At 39.2% G+C, this 17,978-nt stretch overlaps 1 protein-coding gene across 2 annotated transcripts in view; it reads left to right on the top strand.

The window, feature by feature from the left end:
- The window catches only part of MCMBP (minichromosome maintenance complex binding protein), a 43,146-nt gene extending 25,429 nt beyond the window's left edge, over positions 1-17,717 (top strand). Inside the window, exons 9-16 of one of the 2 annotated variants that reach the window (XM_004050188.5) lie at positions 4,137-4,309; positions 4,974-5,097; positions 6,606-6,723; positions 8,869-9,034; positions 10,523-10,656; positions 11,818-11,982; positions 15,418-15,506; positions 15,921-17,717. In XM_004050188.5, coding sequence (XP_004050236.1) covers positions 4,137-4,309; positions 4,974-5,097; positions 6,606-6,723; positions 8,869-9,034; positions 10,523-10,656; positions 11,818-11,982; positions 15,418-15,506; positions 15,921-16,047 — 1,096 coding nt within the window. In that variant the 3' untranslated portion in view covers positions 16,048-17,717. Of the gene's footprint in view, positions 1-4,136; positions 4,316-4,973; positions 5,098-6,605; positions 6,724-8,868; positions 9,035-10,522; positions 10,657-11,817; positions 11,983-15,417; positions 15,507-15,920 lie in introns of both variants that reach the window. The other variant, XM_019034660.4, reaches the window with a different exon arrangement.
- The last annotated feature ends 261 nt before the right edge of the window (positions 17,718-17,978 follow it).

Genomic DNA, 17,978 nt, shown 5'->3' with positions numbered 1-17,978 from the left:
TACAGGATGGTTTTAAAGAACTCCCTTTTCCCTTTTTCCCAGATGTACCAGTTGTAAACACTTGCACCCCATGTGTTTTGTCATTCATTTGTGCTATCTATGCACACATTTTTCTGAAACACTTGAAAGTATGTTGCAGAAATCAAACCCTTTTACCCCTAACTGCTTGTCAACATTTCCTAAGAGCACTGACTTTCTCATGTATAATTAGAGTACAGGTATCAAAACTAGGAAATTTGCCACAAATATACAGTACACTAATCCACAATCTATACTTAATTTCACTAATTGTCTTAATCATGTTCTTTCTTACACGTCTCCCTTCTGCATCCCCCAGTCCAGGGTTCAGAAGCTCGCTCATTCTCTATTTCTGCTGAGTTCATACTGTATTTCTGATTCCAGTTCAGCACCACAGGTGTCGTTCTGCTTGTTCTCCTTTCTGTATTAGTGTAACTCTCTTAAACTTGATTCCCATTTTTCGCAATCTTATCATTTGCACATTTTTACAACATAGAGAAGGGAATTTCAGAATTGTTAACTCATACCTTTACAAAACATAAACCTAAATAACTAGAGTTCAATCTGAAACAGTCCTCAGCCTTTGTCTTTCATGGTCTTGCCACTTTTTTTTTTCCTTAAACAACAGAAATATATGTCTTCCAGTAGTTCTGGAGGCTGGGAAGTCCAAAATCAAGTTCCCAGCAGATCTGGTTTCTAGTGAGGGCCCGCTTCCTGGTTTGCAGATGGCTGTCTTCTCACGTGGTAGAGAGCAGACAGCCTTGATGCTTTTGAAGAGTGTAAGCCAGTTACCAGTTACTTGTTTCCTCATGGTTAGACTCAATGTTTTGCATTTTTGGCAGGAATATTACAGAATTGATGTATCCTCAGTATGTTACAGCAGGAGGCATGTGATGTCAGTTTGTCCCTTTACTGGTGAGGTTAATTTTCATTAGTTGGTTAAGGTGGTGTCTTCCAGATGTCTCTTCTGTAAAGTTACATTTCTCACTTTGTAATTGACAAGTAACTTGGAGGAAGGTACTTGGGGACATAAATATCCAGTTTCTCATTAAACTTTCACCAATTTATTTTAGCATTCATTGATGATTCTTGCTTGAATCAGTTATTACTTTGTTGGCAATTTTCTAACGCAGTACATTTATTTATTGGCATTCTACTATAAAAGATACCTCTTCCATTTGTTTATTCAAGTAATGTATTTACTTATATTTAGTATGGACTAATAGATTCTGATTTTATTCAATGTTAATATCATTATTTTATTTCAAGACCCAAATTTTCCCAGATTTGGCTAGTGGGAGCCACTTTAAGCAGGTGCCGGGTCCTTTTTTTGAGATGATATCATTTTTTAACATTTATTTTCTGGCATATTAAGCTGTTGCAGCTTCATCGTATGCTTTGAAGATCTGAGTCCTAGATGTGCTTGTTGGTACTGGATTAGATTTGCATCTAGGCCCTTAAAGTAGACAGAGCTAGGATACATGCAACATATGGATACATATATATGCATACACATTTAAATGCACACATATATACTCACACATGCATGTTTTGTGTATTTCTAACGTCTGTGAAAAACCATGGGTTCATATTTCTGATTCCAGTTCAGCACAGCAGGAGTCACATGTTCTAGTTGTTCTCCTTTGTATATTTATGACTTCCTTTTCTAACAAATTTGATTCCCATTATTCACAATCTGTCGTTTCCCCATTTCTACCATATACAGAAGGGAATTTCAGAATTGGTAACCCATACCACTACAAAACAGAAACCTAGTAATTAGAGATCAATACATTTCCAGTTCATTTTTATTTTAGAATGCAGCTGTGTAGTCAGAGCTATGTTCCAGTTACTCAGGTAACTTTTCTTTCCCTTCAGTGTGATTTCATTATTTATTTTACTTAGAAAGATTCTCAGAGGTGTCATTCTCAGCTATCCCCATTCCTGCTGTCTGTTCCCACCCAGCCTCCTTAGGGAACCACAGTTTCTGGTTTATCCTTCCTGTATTTATTTTTTTACAAAAATATGAAGATACGTATACATTTTATTTCTACTTTTTTCTTCTATAAAAGGTAACATGATATATATACTCTTTTACACTTTTTAATTTTTTTTTATTAACAACATATCTTGGAAATCTAGATCTTCCTCATTCATTTTTGTTTTGTTTTGAGATTGCCAAAAGTAAGGGCTGATGTCCCTCATCTACACCAGAGTCCTCTTGTTGAATACTGGACATTCATCATCTTAGTTTCTGTGTAGGATGAACTTAACATTTTTCACAGTTAAAAAAAAATGGTACAAAACAAAAATTTTAAACAACTTTAAATATGCTTAACCGTCCCTTAATAATAGTATATGAGATTGTTCATCTTGGCAATTTCTGATTGTGATGACTTAGGAAAGTCATCACTTCAGTTACTTCACTATTGATGTAGTTTAGAGGTTGTATTAGGGGTCTCTAAAGGGTCAGAACTGATAGGATAGATGAATATATGAAGGGGAGTTTATTCGGAGAATGACTCACACGATCACAAGGTAAAATCCCACAATAGGCCATCTGTAAGCTGGGGAGCAAGGAAGCCAGCCTGAGTCCCAAAATCTCAAAAGTAGGGAAGCCACCAGTGCAGGCTTCAGTCCGTGGCTGAAGGCCTAAGAGCTCCTGGTGAACCACTGGTGTAGGTCCAAGAGTCCAAAAGCTGAAGAACTTGGAGTCTGATGTTTGAGGACAGGAAGCATCCAGCATGAGAGAAAGGTGGAGGCCGGAAGACTCAGCCAGTCTGCTCTTTCCATGCCTGCCTTTATGCTGGCAGCTGATTAGATGCTGCCCACCCAGACCGAGGATGGGTCTGCCTCTCCCAGCCCGCTGACTCAAATGTTAATCTCCTTTGGCAACACCCTCACAGACACACCCAGGAACAATAATTTTCATCCTTCAATCCAGTCAGATTGACAAAGTATTAACCATCACAGAGGTTAAGAGCACAGACAGGCAGGCAGCCTGGGTTGGAGTCCTGACTTGGCCACTTACTAGCTATGTCACCTTGGGCTTGGTTTCCTCACTGTAAATAAGGGTAGATGTGAGGTTTTGGTGAATTTGTACGTGTAAGGCATTGAACGTTGTCTGTCACATGGTACGTACTATGGAAAAGGTTATTATGCTTGTATTAAAAAATACAGGAGTATGAATCTATTACTTCAGTGTCTATAGATTCTATAAAGTCAAGATCTAAAAGATTAGCCATTTGTTTCAGTCGTCTCACAAATCTATCATCTGCAGATTTATTTAGCAAGTCTGAAAAATTCATACTTTCATTGCTTGTCTACTCAGTATTCGAGGGATCATGTAAGAATTAAATTTAGGAAAAACAATTAGCAAGATAAGAGATGAATGGATTCTCCACACACTGAATAATAGATACCAGATGGCTTTTGAGAAAAAGACCCCAGTTTTTGAGATCTGCTGTCAAGTATTCGATGTCCCGGCCAATAGTTCAAGGAGTACCTGTGTTTTGAAATAGCCTTATGAGTGACATCCTACATTCCACGTATCGAAGTGCTGAATAACAAATATTATTGTTTCTGGCCAGGCATGGTGGCTCACGCCTGTAATCCCAGCACTTTGAGAGGCCAAGGCAGGCAGATCACTTGAGGTCAGGAGTTCGAGACCAGCCTGGCCAACATAGTGAAACCCTGTCTCTACTAAAAATACAAAAATTAGCCAGGCATGGTGGTGTGCACCTGTAATCTCAGCTACTCAGGAGGCTGAGGCACGAGAATCGCTTGAACCCAGGAGGCAGAGGTTGCAATGAGCCAAGATCGCATCACTGCGCTCCAGCCTGGGCAACACAGTGAGACTCCATCCAAAAAAAAATAAAAATAAAAATACCATTCTTGAAAAATTGAATAAATGCATTATTTCATGATATGTCTTAACAAGCCTGAAGTCTGTGTGATGTAACACTTTAGAAGGAGAGGCCACTTTCTGTTCCTTAAGGAGATGTACAGGTGGAAATATTCTTGGCTTTAACTCTAATTTTGTTTTCCAAGATGCACATTATTTTTGCATCTGTGCAATTGATGTCTCTCTAAATTGAAACTTTATCATCTCTCCACAGGGATGCCTCTGCACTGCTGGATCCGATGGAGTGCACAGACACAGCAGAGGAGCAGAGAGTACACAGTCCTCCCGCTTCATTAGTGCCGAGAATTCATGTGATCTTAGCCCAGAAGTTGCAACACATCAACCCATTATTGCCTGCCTGCCTTAACAAAGAGGAGAGCAAAACCTGTAAGTGTAAGTGTTACAGCCTAGTCAACTATCGACTGTTAGCCTCAGTGTGTCCAGAGCTGCCTGTAACGTGCACACAGTGGATTAAGAGTCAGGTCTTCATTCCTCACAATAAGTGTTTTCAGTAATCTCTCTCTCGTTGCCCCATTTTTCTCTTACATTAATTCTCTTCACTGAAATGAGGACAAAAGAATATACAAGGCTGGGTGCAGTGGCTCACGCCTGTAATCTTAGCACTTTAGGAGGCCGAGGTGGGTGGATCACCTGAGGTCAGGAGTTCGAGACTAGCCTGGCCAATATAGTGAAACCCTGTCTACTAAAAATACAAAATTAGCCAGGTGTGGTGGCATGTGCCTGTAATCCCAGCTACTCGGGAGGGTGAGGCAGGAGAATCACTTGAACTGGAGGCAGAGGTTGCGGTGAGCTGAGATGGCGCCATTGCACTCCAGGCTAGGCAAAAAGAGCAAAACTTGGTCTCAAAAAAAAAAAAAAAAGAGGATGCAAACTGCCTTATTTTTAAGATTAGCATCACTTACTGACGGATATGTTAAGCTTTACTTACTGTCTACTGAATTGTGCTTTGCTCACATAGTTATTTTTTACCTAAGACACTTGAGAGGAACTGGAGTGTGTGTCCTGACTCAGGTCTTCCTTTCTCCTTCAGTTGTTTCAAGTTTCATGTCCGAATTGTCTCCAGTCAGAGCAGAACTTCTTGGGTTCCTTACTCATGCCCTTCTTGGGGATAGTTTGGCTGCTGAATACCTTATATTACATCTCATCTCCACAGTGTAAGTGCTGTATCCTGGTGGGAATTAGGGGAGTTTGGTGTGTGTGGAAGTGGAAGAGCGGGAAGATTGCTGGTGTCATTTGTGTGTTTTCCTTATTGGGCTTCATCACATGGTTTTTATCTGTTCAGTGTTAACTGTTATACCAAATCACAGACAAATTCCTTTTCTCACAGTTTCACATTTAGCATTTTGATTATGTCCCCTTAAATTTTAGAGCCAAAATCAGATAAAGCAGTGGTCCCCAACCTTTTAGGCACCAAGGACCTGTTTCATGGAAGACCATTTTTCCATGGACCGGAGTGGAGATGGTTTCAGTATGAAACTGTTCCACCTCAGAACATCAGGCATTAGTTAGATTCTCATAGGGAACACACAAATGCGCAGTTCACAATAGGGTTCGCGCTCCTGTGAGAGTCTGATGCCACTGCTGATCTGTCAGGAGGCGGAACTCAGGCCGTAATGCCCACTCATCCACCCCTCACCTCCTATGTTGTGGCCCAGTTCCTAACAGGCCATGAACCAGTACTGGTCCACGGCCTGGGCGTTGGGGACCCCTGAGATAAAGGACCTGACTGATGAGTAAAATGAGCTGTTTTATCCCTTTTGCATTCTGAACGCTCTGTTTATACATCCCAAGGCGCCCACGTCATGTGCACTTTTAACGTGGACATTGACACTAGCACCGCATACCTTGACTCCACTGTATTTGTTTCTCATTTTAAAACTAGTGTGGGCCTTTGACAAGTTCCAAGAACATAAGGAGGAAAATGCACATCATCTGTAATTTCACCACTTAGAACCTCCGTTAACCTTTAGGTACATGTTCATTGGTTTTTGTTTACATATGTATACATCCATGCATAGGTCTTAGTTACACTCTAAGCACAGATGCGTGTCTTGTTTTCAGCAGTTGATATATATTAAACATTTTCCCATCATAATGCTTCATGAACTTTGTAGTGGCTGCAAAGTATTTCACTATGCAGTTGTACCATACTGTAACCATTTCCCTAAATGTTAGCTTTTCCTAGCTTTTCTCTATTATAAAGTTGCAGGAAACATCTTTGTGCTGTAAATCTTATCTTTTCTCAAATCAGTCTGTGACAGTAGTACATAATGGTTGAGAGCACAGGCTCTGGAACAAAACTACCCGGATTCATATCCCAGCTCTGTCAGCTTCCGTTTAGATGAACATGTTGCTTATTATCATCTCTGTGCCTCGGATTTCTCATCTGTAAAGCAAAGACAACAGTACCTACCGCTGAATGGTTAGGGGTTAAATGAGGAAGCATTTACATACTCAGAACGGTCTTTGGCACATGACCAGCAGCACTTACGTACAAATATTGGCTATTACTTTTATTGCTGTTATTCTGATAAAATAACTGGTCAGAATATTCTGGTTTATTTTTAATGACAATATTAAGCTAATTTTTCTATTCTTTGCTATTTGATAGAAGTCAGGAACTCACTTCAGCATCTTATTGATTGATTTCTTTCTTTTCTAGATATACAAGAAGAGATGTCCTTCCACTAGGAAAATTTACAGTTAACTTGAGTGGTTGCCCACGGAATAGTACCTTCACGGAACACTTGTATCGAATTATTCAACATCTTGTTCCAGCAGTAAGATGAATATAAATATGTATTATAAACCTAAGCACACTGAAAAAAATCCATCTAACTGTCTTTCATTCACTTCAAATATTTAACTTAGAGATTTTAATAGATCTTATTTAAGGGGAAACAAAGCCTGCCAAGTTACATAATTTAAAATGTACTTTCCCCTAAACGTTTCACTTTTTTTTGTCTTTTTGCCTAAGCACATATTTCTATAAGTCTAACAAAACAATTGTAGTAACTCCCTTAAAATTATACTCTGTTGATACCAATTTGTCCAATTTGGTATCCTTTTTGTACACTAAAGTCTTAAATCTAAATAAACTCTAAATTATAGGAGCATAATTCTTTTAGTTGAGGTAATAAAGTTCTTTATCTCCATTGCCTCAATTTTAATTCCTGTTTGGAAAGTTGAGCTCACTTTATTTGCCAGGGTATCTGGAATGCAGTATTTGCGTGGTGGTAGGATCTTGGGAACAGGGGAATTGCTTCTGATTAGTTGTGTGACTGAAAATACTGATCACTTCTTTGGAAATTGAAGAGGGTGCACTAGATCCTTATTGAATCAAATGTATTCAGTGTCTCAGTGCTAACACTCGTCCAGGCCCTCAAGAAGCAGAAGTGGACTGGAATATACCATCAGTTCTCAGTCTCCTTAGACTCACTTTACACTCTGAAAAATGTGTTAGTACTCAAAGAGCTGTTTTTCATGTTATGATTATATTTATCATTAATTTACCAAACTAGAAGATAAAGTAAATACACCTATTAAAAATAAAAAATTATATATAAATATTTTCATAAAAACAACTTTTCCCAAGCCAAAAATGATTAGTGATAAAGGTGACATTGTTTTACATTCTTGCAAATCTCTTTAATGTCTGGATTAATAGGAGACAGTGGATGCTTGTATCTGCTTCTGCCTTCAGTCTATTGTAATCTCAGGTTTTGGTTGAAGTATATGAAGGAAAGCTGGCCTCACACAGATGGAAAAGTAGTTGGTAAAGGAAGGATGGTTTCGATAGCCTTTGCAGATAACTGGGTGGTGGTCTTTGATACTAGACCAAAACTGTCCACATGAGATTTTCTTTAAAGATAGTTAAGTGTGGAATCTGAAATCCTATTCGTAAACTTTCCATAGTCTGCTATGGTAAAATTCATTAGTCTCGCACATTGAAAGGATCTTTTATCCATGCATGATTTTGACCTGATTGACCCTGTAAAAGGGTTTAAGCAATTCCCTGGGGGTTCTCGGGACCGCATTTTGAGAATTATTGAAACAGATCCTTTGCCCTCACAGAGTTTAGGTAGAAGACCAACAAATAAATTAATACATGGTAGGTCATTTAAGCACCCCTAAGCTCCCCGTTTTCTTAGAATCACTGAGGTAATACACAAAACTCCTCTAAATTTTCGCAATATATCTTAACCTCTTCCTTGACAGCCTTCCCCCACCATACCCTCTTCTCCATCCCTGCCACATTGTTTCAGGCTGGAGGGATGGAAGAATGGATTGGTGTATAAGGCAGAGCACAGAGGGTGTTGGGAATGGTGGCTCAAGAGCTGGAGGAGGAGCATAGATGGTTCGCTTACTCGTTAAACACTGAGTGAGAAGGTGCTCGCGTCCTGGAGGCACCTCCTGAGAGCTGCAGGTCCATCCACAGCTCAGTGTGCTGTGCTCCTTGATTTTTCTCTGAAAAGTTTGTTCAAAAATGTCTATGATAAATGAATACAATTTTAATTCAAAGAATATAGAGGAAAATTAAGCTTTTCTCTCCCTGTCTTGAAGAGTAAAATTAACATTTTCTTTTTGCTAGCTAGCTTGTGTTAGGTGAAAGAGGTTAGGTTTTGGGGTATTTAATATTTGTATGTCAGTTATCTACCATTTGTTTCATTGGTTAAATTAAAATTGATTTTCAAGAATATTGAACAAGACATTTGAGAATAAAGTAGCTCATCAAATGGATGAAATTCAAATGTAACATCTAGATACTATTTTTGCTTCTAGAGTTCAAGAAACCATATCACTACTCCCTTAGAAATTTATAAGATCACTTTTTCCATATGAAACACAATGTTTAATTCCAAGTACATATTTTCTTAAAACAGGGAAACTTAAATTCTTGTTCACTAAAAAATTTCTCTTTGCAGTCTTTTCGTCTACAGATGACTATAGAGAACATGAACCATTTGAAATTCATTCCCCACAAAGACTACACAGCCAATCGCTTGGTCAGTGGGCTCCTCCAGCTGCCCAGCAATACTTCCCTTGTAATTGATGAGACTCTCCTGGAACAGGGGCAGCTGGATACCCCAGGTACATACATAGATGTTTCTCTTCCATTTCTGACTTCCTTTGCACTAAAGCCAGATCTAGGAATAACTTTTAGAAGAGTATCTATGGACAAATTCACATTTAACAACGTAAGATAAAGGCTTGGCATATGAATTTGATTAAAGCATATGTTATAAACTAATTATATACACCAACTATGTTTTGCCATAGTATTCTGAAAGTAGTACAATGGAACAGATATATATAATGTATCTTATATATATCATATATAATATATAATGTCTCATTTAATATATATCATATTATATATTTTATATATTATATATAATGGAGCAATAATATAAAGGGTAGTATTAATATAATGGAGCAGTAATATAAAGGGTAGTAGTAGATGTTGAGGGTTGTAAGGGTTCTTTGGTGAAAAGTTTTATTGTGTCAGCGAATGGTTGGAGCAGTCTTTATGGGCCTACAGTGTTGGGTTCTTTTGCGTAGTTGTATATAACCTAAAATTTTTTTTTCAGTGAGTGTAAGGAATGGTAGAGACAGGGTCTTGCTGTGTTGCCCAGCTGATCTTGAATTCCTGGGCTCAAGTGATCCTCCTGCCTTGGCCTCCCACAGTGCTGGGATTACAGGTGTGAGCCACTGCACCTGCCCCAAATAGCTTTTTAAAAAGCTGAAATGGGAGGAAGCTTTGCCTTTAGTCATCTAATACCTCAAAAGGGAAGTGTAGAAAAGATCTAATAGAATTTTTTTTTGTTTTGAGACGGAGTCTTGCTCTGTCGCCCAGGCTGGAGTGCAGTGGCCAATCTTGGCTCACTGCAACCTCCAACTCCCGGGTTCACGCCATTCTCCTGCCTCAGCCTCCCGAGTAGCTGGGACTACAGGCACCCGCCACCACGCTTGGCTAATTATTTTTTAACCTCCCGTTGTAAAGTTTGTAAATGGTTTTCAGAAAATGTCTGAGAAATAATAGATCAAATGGTTTGCACTAACCTCAGTTGCGGAATATATTATAAAATCACAAGAAAGCAGATTGTTTACCAGTGCTCAAATGAAGACAAGAATACACTGCTGGCAATCAGCTCAAGAGGTAAAGGTAGAAGAAAAAATGAGGTAGACTGGGCATGTTTAAGGCAAAGGGGAATATAAAATCTGTAAAATTCACTAGGCTGATCTATGTATGAAGGTAGTTTTAGTGTTTCCTTGGTTTAGCCCTGTAAATACACCACTTAGAAATAATCATATTTGGGAACTATTTTATGTCTAGGTGCATACCAGATGCTAGGTATTAGATTTGCGGGGGGATCCCCTGCCCCCAGAAAGTTCTACCTTGACCAAGACTGTTGTAAGCCTACACACTTAGTGACGTTTAGCTTAGTAAATTGGACAGTGCCTCATACCCTTTATTAAAAGTGGTAGAAACTTCATGGCTCATCATCGGTGTCAGCAAAACTGATTTGTTTAGATGATTAAAGTCAAATGACTGAAAATGTTTTCCTGCCTTCGTAGGTGTTCATAATGTGACAGCCCTGAGCAACCTCATAACGTGGCAGAAGGTGGATTATGACTTCAGCTACCATCAGATGGAATTCCCTTGCAATATTAACGTTTTCATTACTTCGGAGGGGAGGTCACTCCTCCCGGTATGATGAGTCATTTTTAAATGGAGGGAGGTTGACATTGGAAAAAATCTACATTTTTGCTATTTCTTGGTACCGCTTATTAATAAGTTACATTTGTTGTAAAAAAAAACTGACTGCTGATCATTAAGGGAATTGAGTATTTTGCACTGCCATGGATGAAAACCTTACATCTACCAAGCTCAGGTATCAGCAAGTCATGAGACCAGCAAGGCTGTTGGCAGCAGAAACACCCACATCTGAGCATAGCGAGATTGCCTGATTTTAACATCCAGACTTCTGTTCTTGCTACCTTTGACCCATTGTTTTCTGCTAATCTTATGTGAAAAATATTTTAGAGTTCCTTTTAAAATGTCCTTGGTCACTTGATAGTTATTTTCATGCTTTATGGTGAAATGCTCTGGTATGTCTTCAGAGTGGCTGGTAAAGAGAGCTTTTAATTCTGCGGATGATGGGAAATGCTCCCAGTTGTCAAATGGTGTGTAGTCTCTGAATAATAGTATTCACCTGCGATTGATGAGAAACCGCCTTTGGCTAAGAATGAAATGGCTCAAGGATATGTTTTCTGTGTGCAAGTATTGATAGACCTTTTTAATTAGCTGCTTTTTAGAGGTTGGCTACATTTTTGTGTGCTTACTGATACCATTGAGGAAACATAAGTAACCAAGAAAAAGCTTTCATGATTATTTCTGAGGTAGTTATAAAGCATGTAAATTAATATTAAAAATAGATGCTCACTGGCTGCGGTGGCTCACGCCTGTAATCCTAGCACTTTGGGAGGCCAAGGCAGGTGGATTGCGTGAGCCCAGGACTTTGAGGCCAGCCTGGACAACATGACGAAACTTGTCTCTACAAAAAATCCAAAATTAGCCAGGCATGGTGGCATGCATCTGTGGTCCCACTACTAAGGAGGCTGAGGTGGGAGGATCACTTGAGCCTGGGAGGCAGGTTGCAGTGAGCTGCAATCACACCACTGCACTCCAGCCTGGGCGACAGGACAAAACCCTGTCTCACACACAGAAAAAAAAACATTATTCCCTCCCCCTAAATAATAAGTGGTATTTTCTAATTCCCATAGGGGCTGACAGAGATGATGCATCTTTCTTTAAAAATGTAGATTAATTTAGGAACTCAGAAAATACAGTGTACTCCTTCTCTTTTCAGGCAGACTGCCAGATTCACTTACAGCCCCAGCTAATTCCACCAAACATGGAGGAGTACATGAACAGCCTTCTCTCAGCGGTGCTGCCTTCCGTGCTGAACAAATTCCGCATTTATCTAACCCTTTTGAGATTCTTGGAATATAGCATATCTGATGAAATAACCAAGGTATGTCTAGGTTAAAATAAAGGATTTCCCTGTGTTGAATTGCAGTATGCAACCAATTTACATTTACCATAATTACTGATAAGGTAATTTTGCTATTTGTTTTCTGTCATGTCTTTTTTTATTCCTCTGTTACTCCATTATTGTCTTTTTGTTTGAAATAGGTATTTTCCAGTGTCCCATTTTAATCCCTTGAAGTTTCTTAAAGTTATTTTCTTAGTAGTTGTCTTCGGGGGATAAACTTAACATGTTAGTATAATCATCTATTAGGGATTAATGCCAGTTTGTTTAGGTATTTTTAGTTTAAAAAAAATTTGTGTGGCTAATGCCAGTTTAATTATATTTTACAAAGACTTTGCCCCTTTATAATTCCGTTCCTTCTCCTCTCCCTTGTGCTGCTGTCATACAATTACCTCTCAGTACATTGTATGTCCATCAACACATTTAGAATTACTGCTTTTGCAGTTGTCTTTTAGAGAAAAAAGTTAGAAATGGAAAAGACTTCTGTACTATTTTTTCTATTTGCCTATGCAATCACTTCTACCAGCACCCTTTATTTCCTCATGTGGGTTCATGTTACTGTCTAGTATCTTTTCATTTCAGCCTGAAGAACTGTCTTTAGTGTTTCTTGCATGGCAGGTCTACTTGTGCAAATTCTTTTTTTTTTCTTTTTTTTTTGAGACAGGGTCTCGCTGTGTCATCCAGGCTAGAGTGCACTGTTGTGATGATGGCTCACTGCAGCCTCAACCCCCCCAGGCTCAAGCGATCCTCCCACTTCAGCCTCCTGAGTAGTTGGGACCACAGGCATGTGCCACTGTGCCCAGCTAATTCTTTGGTTTTTGGTATTTTTTGTTTTGTTTGTGTGTGTGTGTGTGTGTGTGTGTGTGTGTGCGCGCGCGCGCGCGCAGATAGGGGATCTCTTTATGTTGCCCAGGTAGTCTCGAACTCCTGGGTTCAAGTGATCCTCTCTCCTTAGCCTCCCAAAATTCTGGAATTAGAGGTGTGAGCTACCTCGCCCAGCCCTCTTTTAAGTTTTTGTTTATCTGGGAATGTCTTAATTTCTCCTTAAGGCTAGTTTTGCTGGATGTAGAATTCTTGGTTTATAGTCTTTGTCTCATCATTTCGAATATGTCCTCCCACCACTTTCTGGCCTCTGGTTTCTACTGAGAAGCCAACTAGTTTCTGATAAGGATCCTTTGTACACACTGAGTCATTTTTCTGTCACTGCTTTCAAGATTTTGTGGCTTTTGACAGTTTTGACTATGATGTGTCTATGTGTGGATCTCTGAGTTTATCCTACATGGAGTTTGTTGAGCTTCTTGGAGGTGCAGAATAATTCATATTTTGGGGAAGTTTTCAACAAGTTTGGGAAGGTTTTGGCCATGTTTCTTTCTGCCTCATTTCTCTCTGCTCTCCTTCTGACACTCCCACTGTGTATCTGATGGTGCATTTAATGGTATCCCACAGGTCTTCAAGGCTCTGTTCATTTTCCCTCATTCTTCTTTTTTTGTTCTGTTTCTTAGACTAATCTCAGTGAACTTATCTTCAAGTTTAGTGATTTTCTCCTGCCTGATCAAATCTGAGCACCTCTAGAGAATTTTTACTATATTTTTCAACTCCAGAATTTTTATTTCCTTCTTCTAAAAAATTATTTCTCTCTTTTTATTGATACTATTTGGTGATTCTCATATTTTCCTGAAGTTCTTTTTATGTGGTTTCCTTTATTTCTTTGAATGTTTAAAATAGCCAATTTAGAGTCTTTTTGTCTAATGTTTGAGTTTCCTCTGGGACAGTTTTCTACTGACTCCCTTATCCCCAAAGTGTGAGCCATACCTTCTGGTTTCTTTGTACTTTTTTGTTGAAAACCAGACATTTTATTTGGTCAGTGGGGTCTCACTGTATCACCCAGGCTGGAATAGTAAGTAGCACAGCCACAGCTCATGCAGCCTTAAACTGCTGGGCTCAAGTGATCCTCTTGCCTTAGTAGCTGGGACCATAGGTGTGCACCACCATGCCCAACTAAAGTTTTTTTTGTTTGTTTTTTCTTTTCTTTTTTTGGTAGTGATGAGGTCTTGCTTTATTGCCTAGGCTGGTCAACTCCTGGCTTCAAGTAGTCCTCCCACTTTGGCCTCCCAATGTGTTGGGATTACAGGCATAAGCCACCACATCTAGCCACAACCAGACATTTAAAATTATATAATATGGCAACTCTGCTTTGGAAGTTACTCTGGAAATTAAACCTCCCTAGGGTTTATTGTTGTTGCTGTTTGTTACTGTTGGTAGGTTGTTTAGTAACTTTTTCACTAATTCTATAAAGTCTGTATCTTTGTCACATGTGGGCACTGAAGTCTCTGCTCTGTTAGTTTTGTGGTTAATGATTGGAAAGAAATTTCCTTAAATGCTGGGAAGTAGTCTCCCAGTCTAAGGGTGAATAATAATCATAAATAAAAATAAAAGTTGGGGCAAGCCTTCAATTCAACACTTAGCTATACAATTTACAAGCCTGTCTTAGCCTTCATTTCCTGCTCGCACAGAGCCTCCAGGTTATGCAGAGGTGGGAGTTAAGGTCTCTGAGCATGTCTGCACTGCAGCCTTCTGAGTTCCTAGGAGTTACATACTTGAGGTTTTCAGAGCCCTCTACAGACATGTCATTTCCCAGCTAGCTTTTCCGTTTAAGGGTTTGGGTTAGTCTGTTTGCCGCAGCTGTTACCCAGTGTCTCAGGTAGCTAAGGTGATTGGTAATTTCTTCCGACTGTTTTTGATAAATGCCCTGGGGAAAGAGGTGGTTCATAGTAGACAGGCTTCCAGTCAGGTTAAAGACAACCTTGCAAATGGGTCCTTCCAGGGAGCCACCAGACAGGTGGTCAGATGACAGTTCTCCGGGAATGGCACTTGGAAGGAGCCCTAGCCCTGTTCTCTCTCCGGTGGCTGCCAGACTGTTGATTTTTGAAGCTACTAATTATCGCCTGGAGGGGAAGGGGTTGGAATTTAGGAGTAGGACATGTTAAAATGCTGCAAGGCTCAACATTCTTACCAATAATCACCTGGTTTTCTTGCATAAATGCTCTCTGGATTGCTGCAAGTGTGGTTTTATTTCTAGTTTTTAAAAAGCTGATTTTGATCAGTGTTAACAGTAGAGACAGTTTTCTGCGGTCCCTTCTCTGCCATTTTCACTAACATCACTCTTCCTTTGTGGAAAAGCATTGTTTCCTATGCCAGTTGCTGATTTATATGTTTGCTTGACCTTAAATGAATCTGAGTTTCATTATTTTATTTTCATCAGCAGCATTATGTATATATATGCTTTGGTACTTTCACCCATATTGCCTCCTTTGTCTAAGAGGCTGACATCCACCTTACTACATCAGTCAAGGAACCATGTTAATTTTCTCTTCCTTACAAAAATGCACATCATTTACATTTACTCTTTTGATAAAGGCAGTTGAAGATGACTTTGTGGAAATGCGGAAGAACGACCCTCAGAGCATCACTGCTGATGATCTTCACCAGCTGCTCGTGGTGGCTCGGTAAGTGGCGCATGTCCATTATTGCTGTTTCCGTAAGCTTGTGTATATGTCTTCTGAGTTATTCAGCAGTAACTGAGGCAGACTTCTAAAAACGGAAATGAACTTTTCCTTTTAAAAACGCTGTATGAAAGGGCTCATTGAGGGGGAATCGAGTTTGGCTGGTGCTCTCTTCTTCAGTGGAACAGGCATGCTGCTTGTTCTCTAAGCTTCAAAGAGTGAGCCACTTTCCAATTCTGACTCTTCAACGATTTCTTTGTAGAAGCCTAACTTGGCTGTTGACTTGTGTGCAACTACCATACGGTCTTGTCTCCTAACGTGGTCTGTGTTTTCACAAAGTATTCCTAGGTTTTAAAAAAAACTTAAAACTTACTATCCCAGCTCTAGACTTGTATTTGTTTCTGTGTTTCAAACCAGGTGTCTGTCTCTCAGTGCTGGTCAGACAACGCTGTCAAGAGAACGATGGCTGAGAGCAAAGCAGCTAGAGTCTTTAAGAAGAACGAGGCTTCAGCAGCAAAAATGTGTGAATGGAAATGAACTTTAAAGATGTGATACCTATGAAGAGTAATGGGCAAATTGTAGCCACATAATTGTAAAATTCAGATATTCATTTATACCACATTGTTTTATAGGTAATTTCTATCACAAACCAGTGACATTTCCTGAAATCAAGCCTGGTAACATCTGATGTTTATATGATATTCAGTAAGGACTTTTACCTTACTGATTTCATGGAGCTTTTGAAGTTTGTTTTATAATTATATAAATTAGTAATGATGTAAAAAAAGTATTTGATATTAAAAGTTTAATATTGATAATGTTGCTGATTGTACCATTTCCTTAGCTTCAGCTGAGTCATAGGCCAGACTGTTGAAATGCTGAAATGAAGAAGGTTGTTGCAGTTTCAAAGTCAGAGGAATCGTGCTTCGGATTTCTTATGTTTTCTAGTTCTCTGTTTTTCCAGTTCACAGTGGGTTGGGGTGCATTCAGTAGTCCATCTTTGGGGAACGGAGGCGTACTTGCCATTGATTCACATGACTACATGAAATTCTGTACTGTCATTTCCCAGATGTTTGGCCACAGAAACTTTTTCCCACTTAACATTTGTTAACAGCCTGCAAAACTAAACCTGTACATGGCAGTGGTTCCCAGACTTTTGTATTTTATGGACCGGTAGTAATATTTCCAAAAATCTGGGGTACTATAAGGTTGCCAATTTACCTTGCCAAGTAATCTGAATAAATCACTGTATTATCACCATTTTTTTCATAAAAGGACAATCTCTGAATAAGAGTCCTTTAAACGGATTGAATGTGGCTTTTGGGGGCAAAAGAAACCAAGACACTACATTGTCTTTATTTTCTCCTATCCCAGTGCATTTGAGAACCATGCATAAGGGAATGCTGTGCTACAAAGTTGTGCCCAAATATGAAAACAAAATAGTAAACTTAAAAAGCAATACCCCCTTTAGAAAAAGTTTTTATTTTCTTAATGTCATTTAGTTGCTTTGATTCTATTGGATTTTTGGCATTTTATATGGGATCATCAGTTGGTTCCAAGTATGTTAGATCAGCTAACATCTGCTACTCCAGTAACAGCCTTGTACAACTGCAGGTAGGTTTTCTCCAGACCAATTAGTTTTAATAGAGCAAACTAACAGACTGTAGTAGCATGGTTATGGCAACCAGAATCTTCAGAAAGGTTAGGACATTACTTTTTAAGCTGTCAGTGGTATCAAATAACTTACCTAGTTGGAGGCAGAATAAAGGATCCCTTACGTTTTTTCCTATAAGGCCTAAATTGAAATTGTTAACCAAGGAAACAGGGTCAGCCTTGAAAAATCAAGGAATTCATTGTACCTAATAACTGAAGAAGTAAAAATTACTAGTTGTTCAACTTTTCCTAAACTCAAATCTATTTTTATAAACAAATGTAAATAATGTTTATATTAGAGTTGAACTGGTTTTCATTTTTATAACTGGTAGACTAGACCTTCCTTAAACTTTTAGAAATAAAATGAAGGCTTCACTGGATTTGTGAGGATAAAACACATTTTCTTTAACTGTCCTAGAGCAGAGTAGATTAGTCACCATGTGTTTTTTGTGCCAATGTAAATTGTAATTTACCAAAGAAAAATACATACATTGCTTGGTCTTGCAGAAAAGTTCCCTTGAAAGAACCTTTCCAATAAATAAAACGTCCAAATTAGCAGTACCTTGGGCTGTTTTTCATGAGTAAGATTCACCATCCCATGTGATCTGTGTGGAAAAAGACCATGTCCTCTTGGTGGAAGACATGAGAGAGCTGAGCTGAAGTGGAGGAGGTGGTGCAAGAGGGACCTTCCTGCTCAAGGCCCGCCCAGGCAGCGGAATGGAGTGCAGTGCTTGGCTGCAGAAACCCTTTGTCCCTCACCTATATATACACGGACAGTCAAGTTTGTTGCTCTAACGTAAGACACAGCGTTAATCCTGTATG

This window comes from Gorilla gorilla, chromosome 8 (genome assembly GCF_029281585.2).
Source record: "Gorilla gorilla gorilla isolate KB3781 chromosome 8, NHGRI_mGorGor1-v2.1_pri, whole genome shotgun sequence".
NCBI classification, from domain to species: domain Eukaryota; kingdom Metazoa; phylum Chordata; class Mammalia; order Primates; family Hominidae; genus Gorilla; species Gorilla gorilla.
This window is presented reverse-complemented; position numbering and strand designations above follow the sequence as displayed.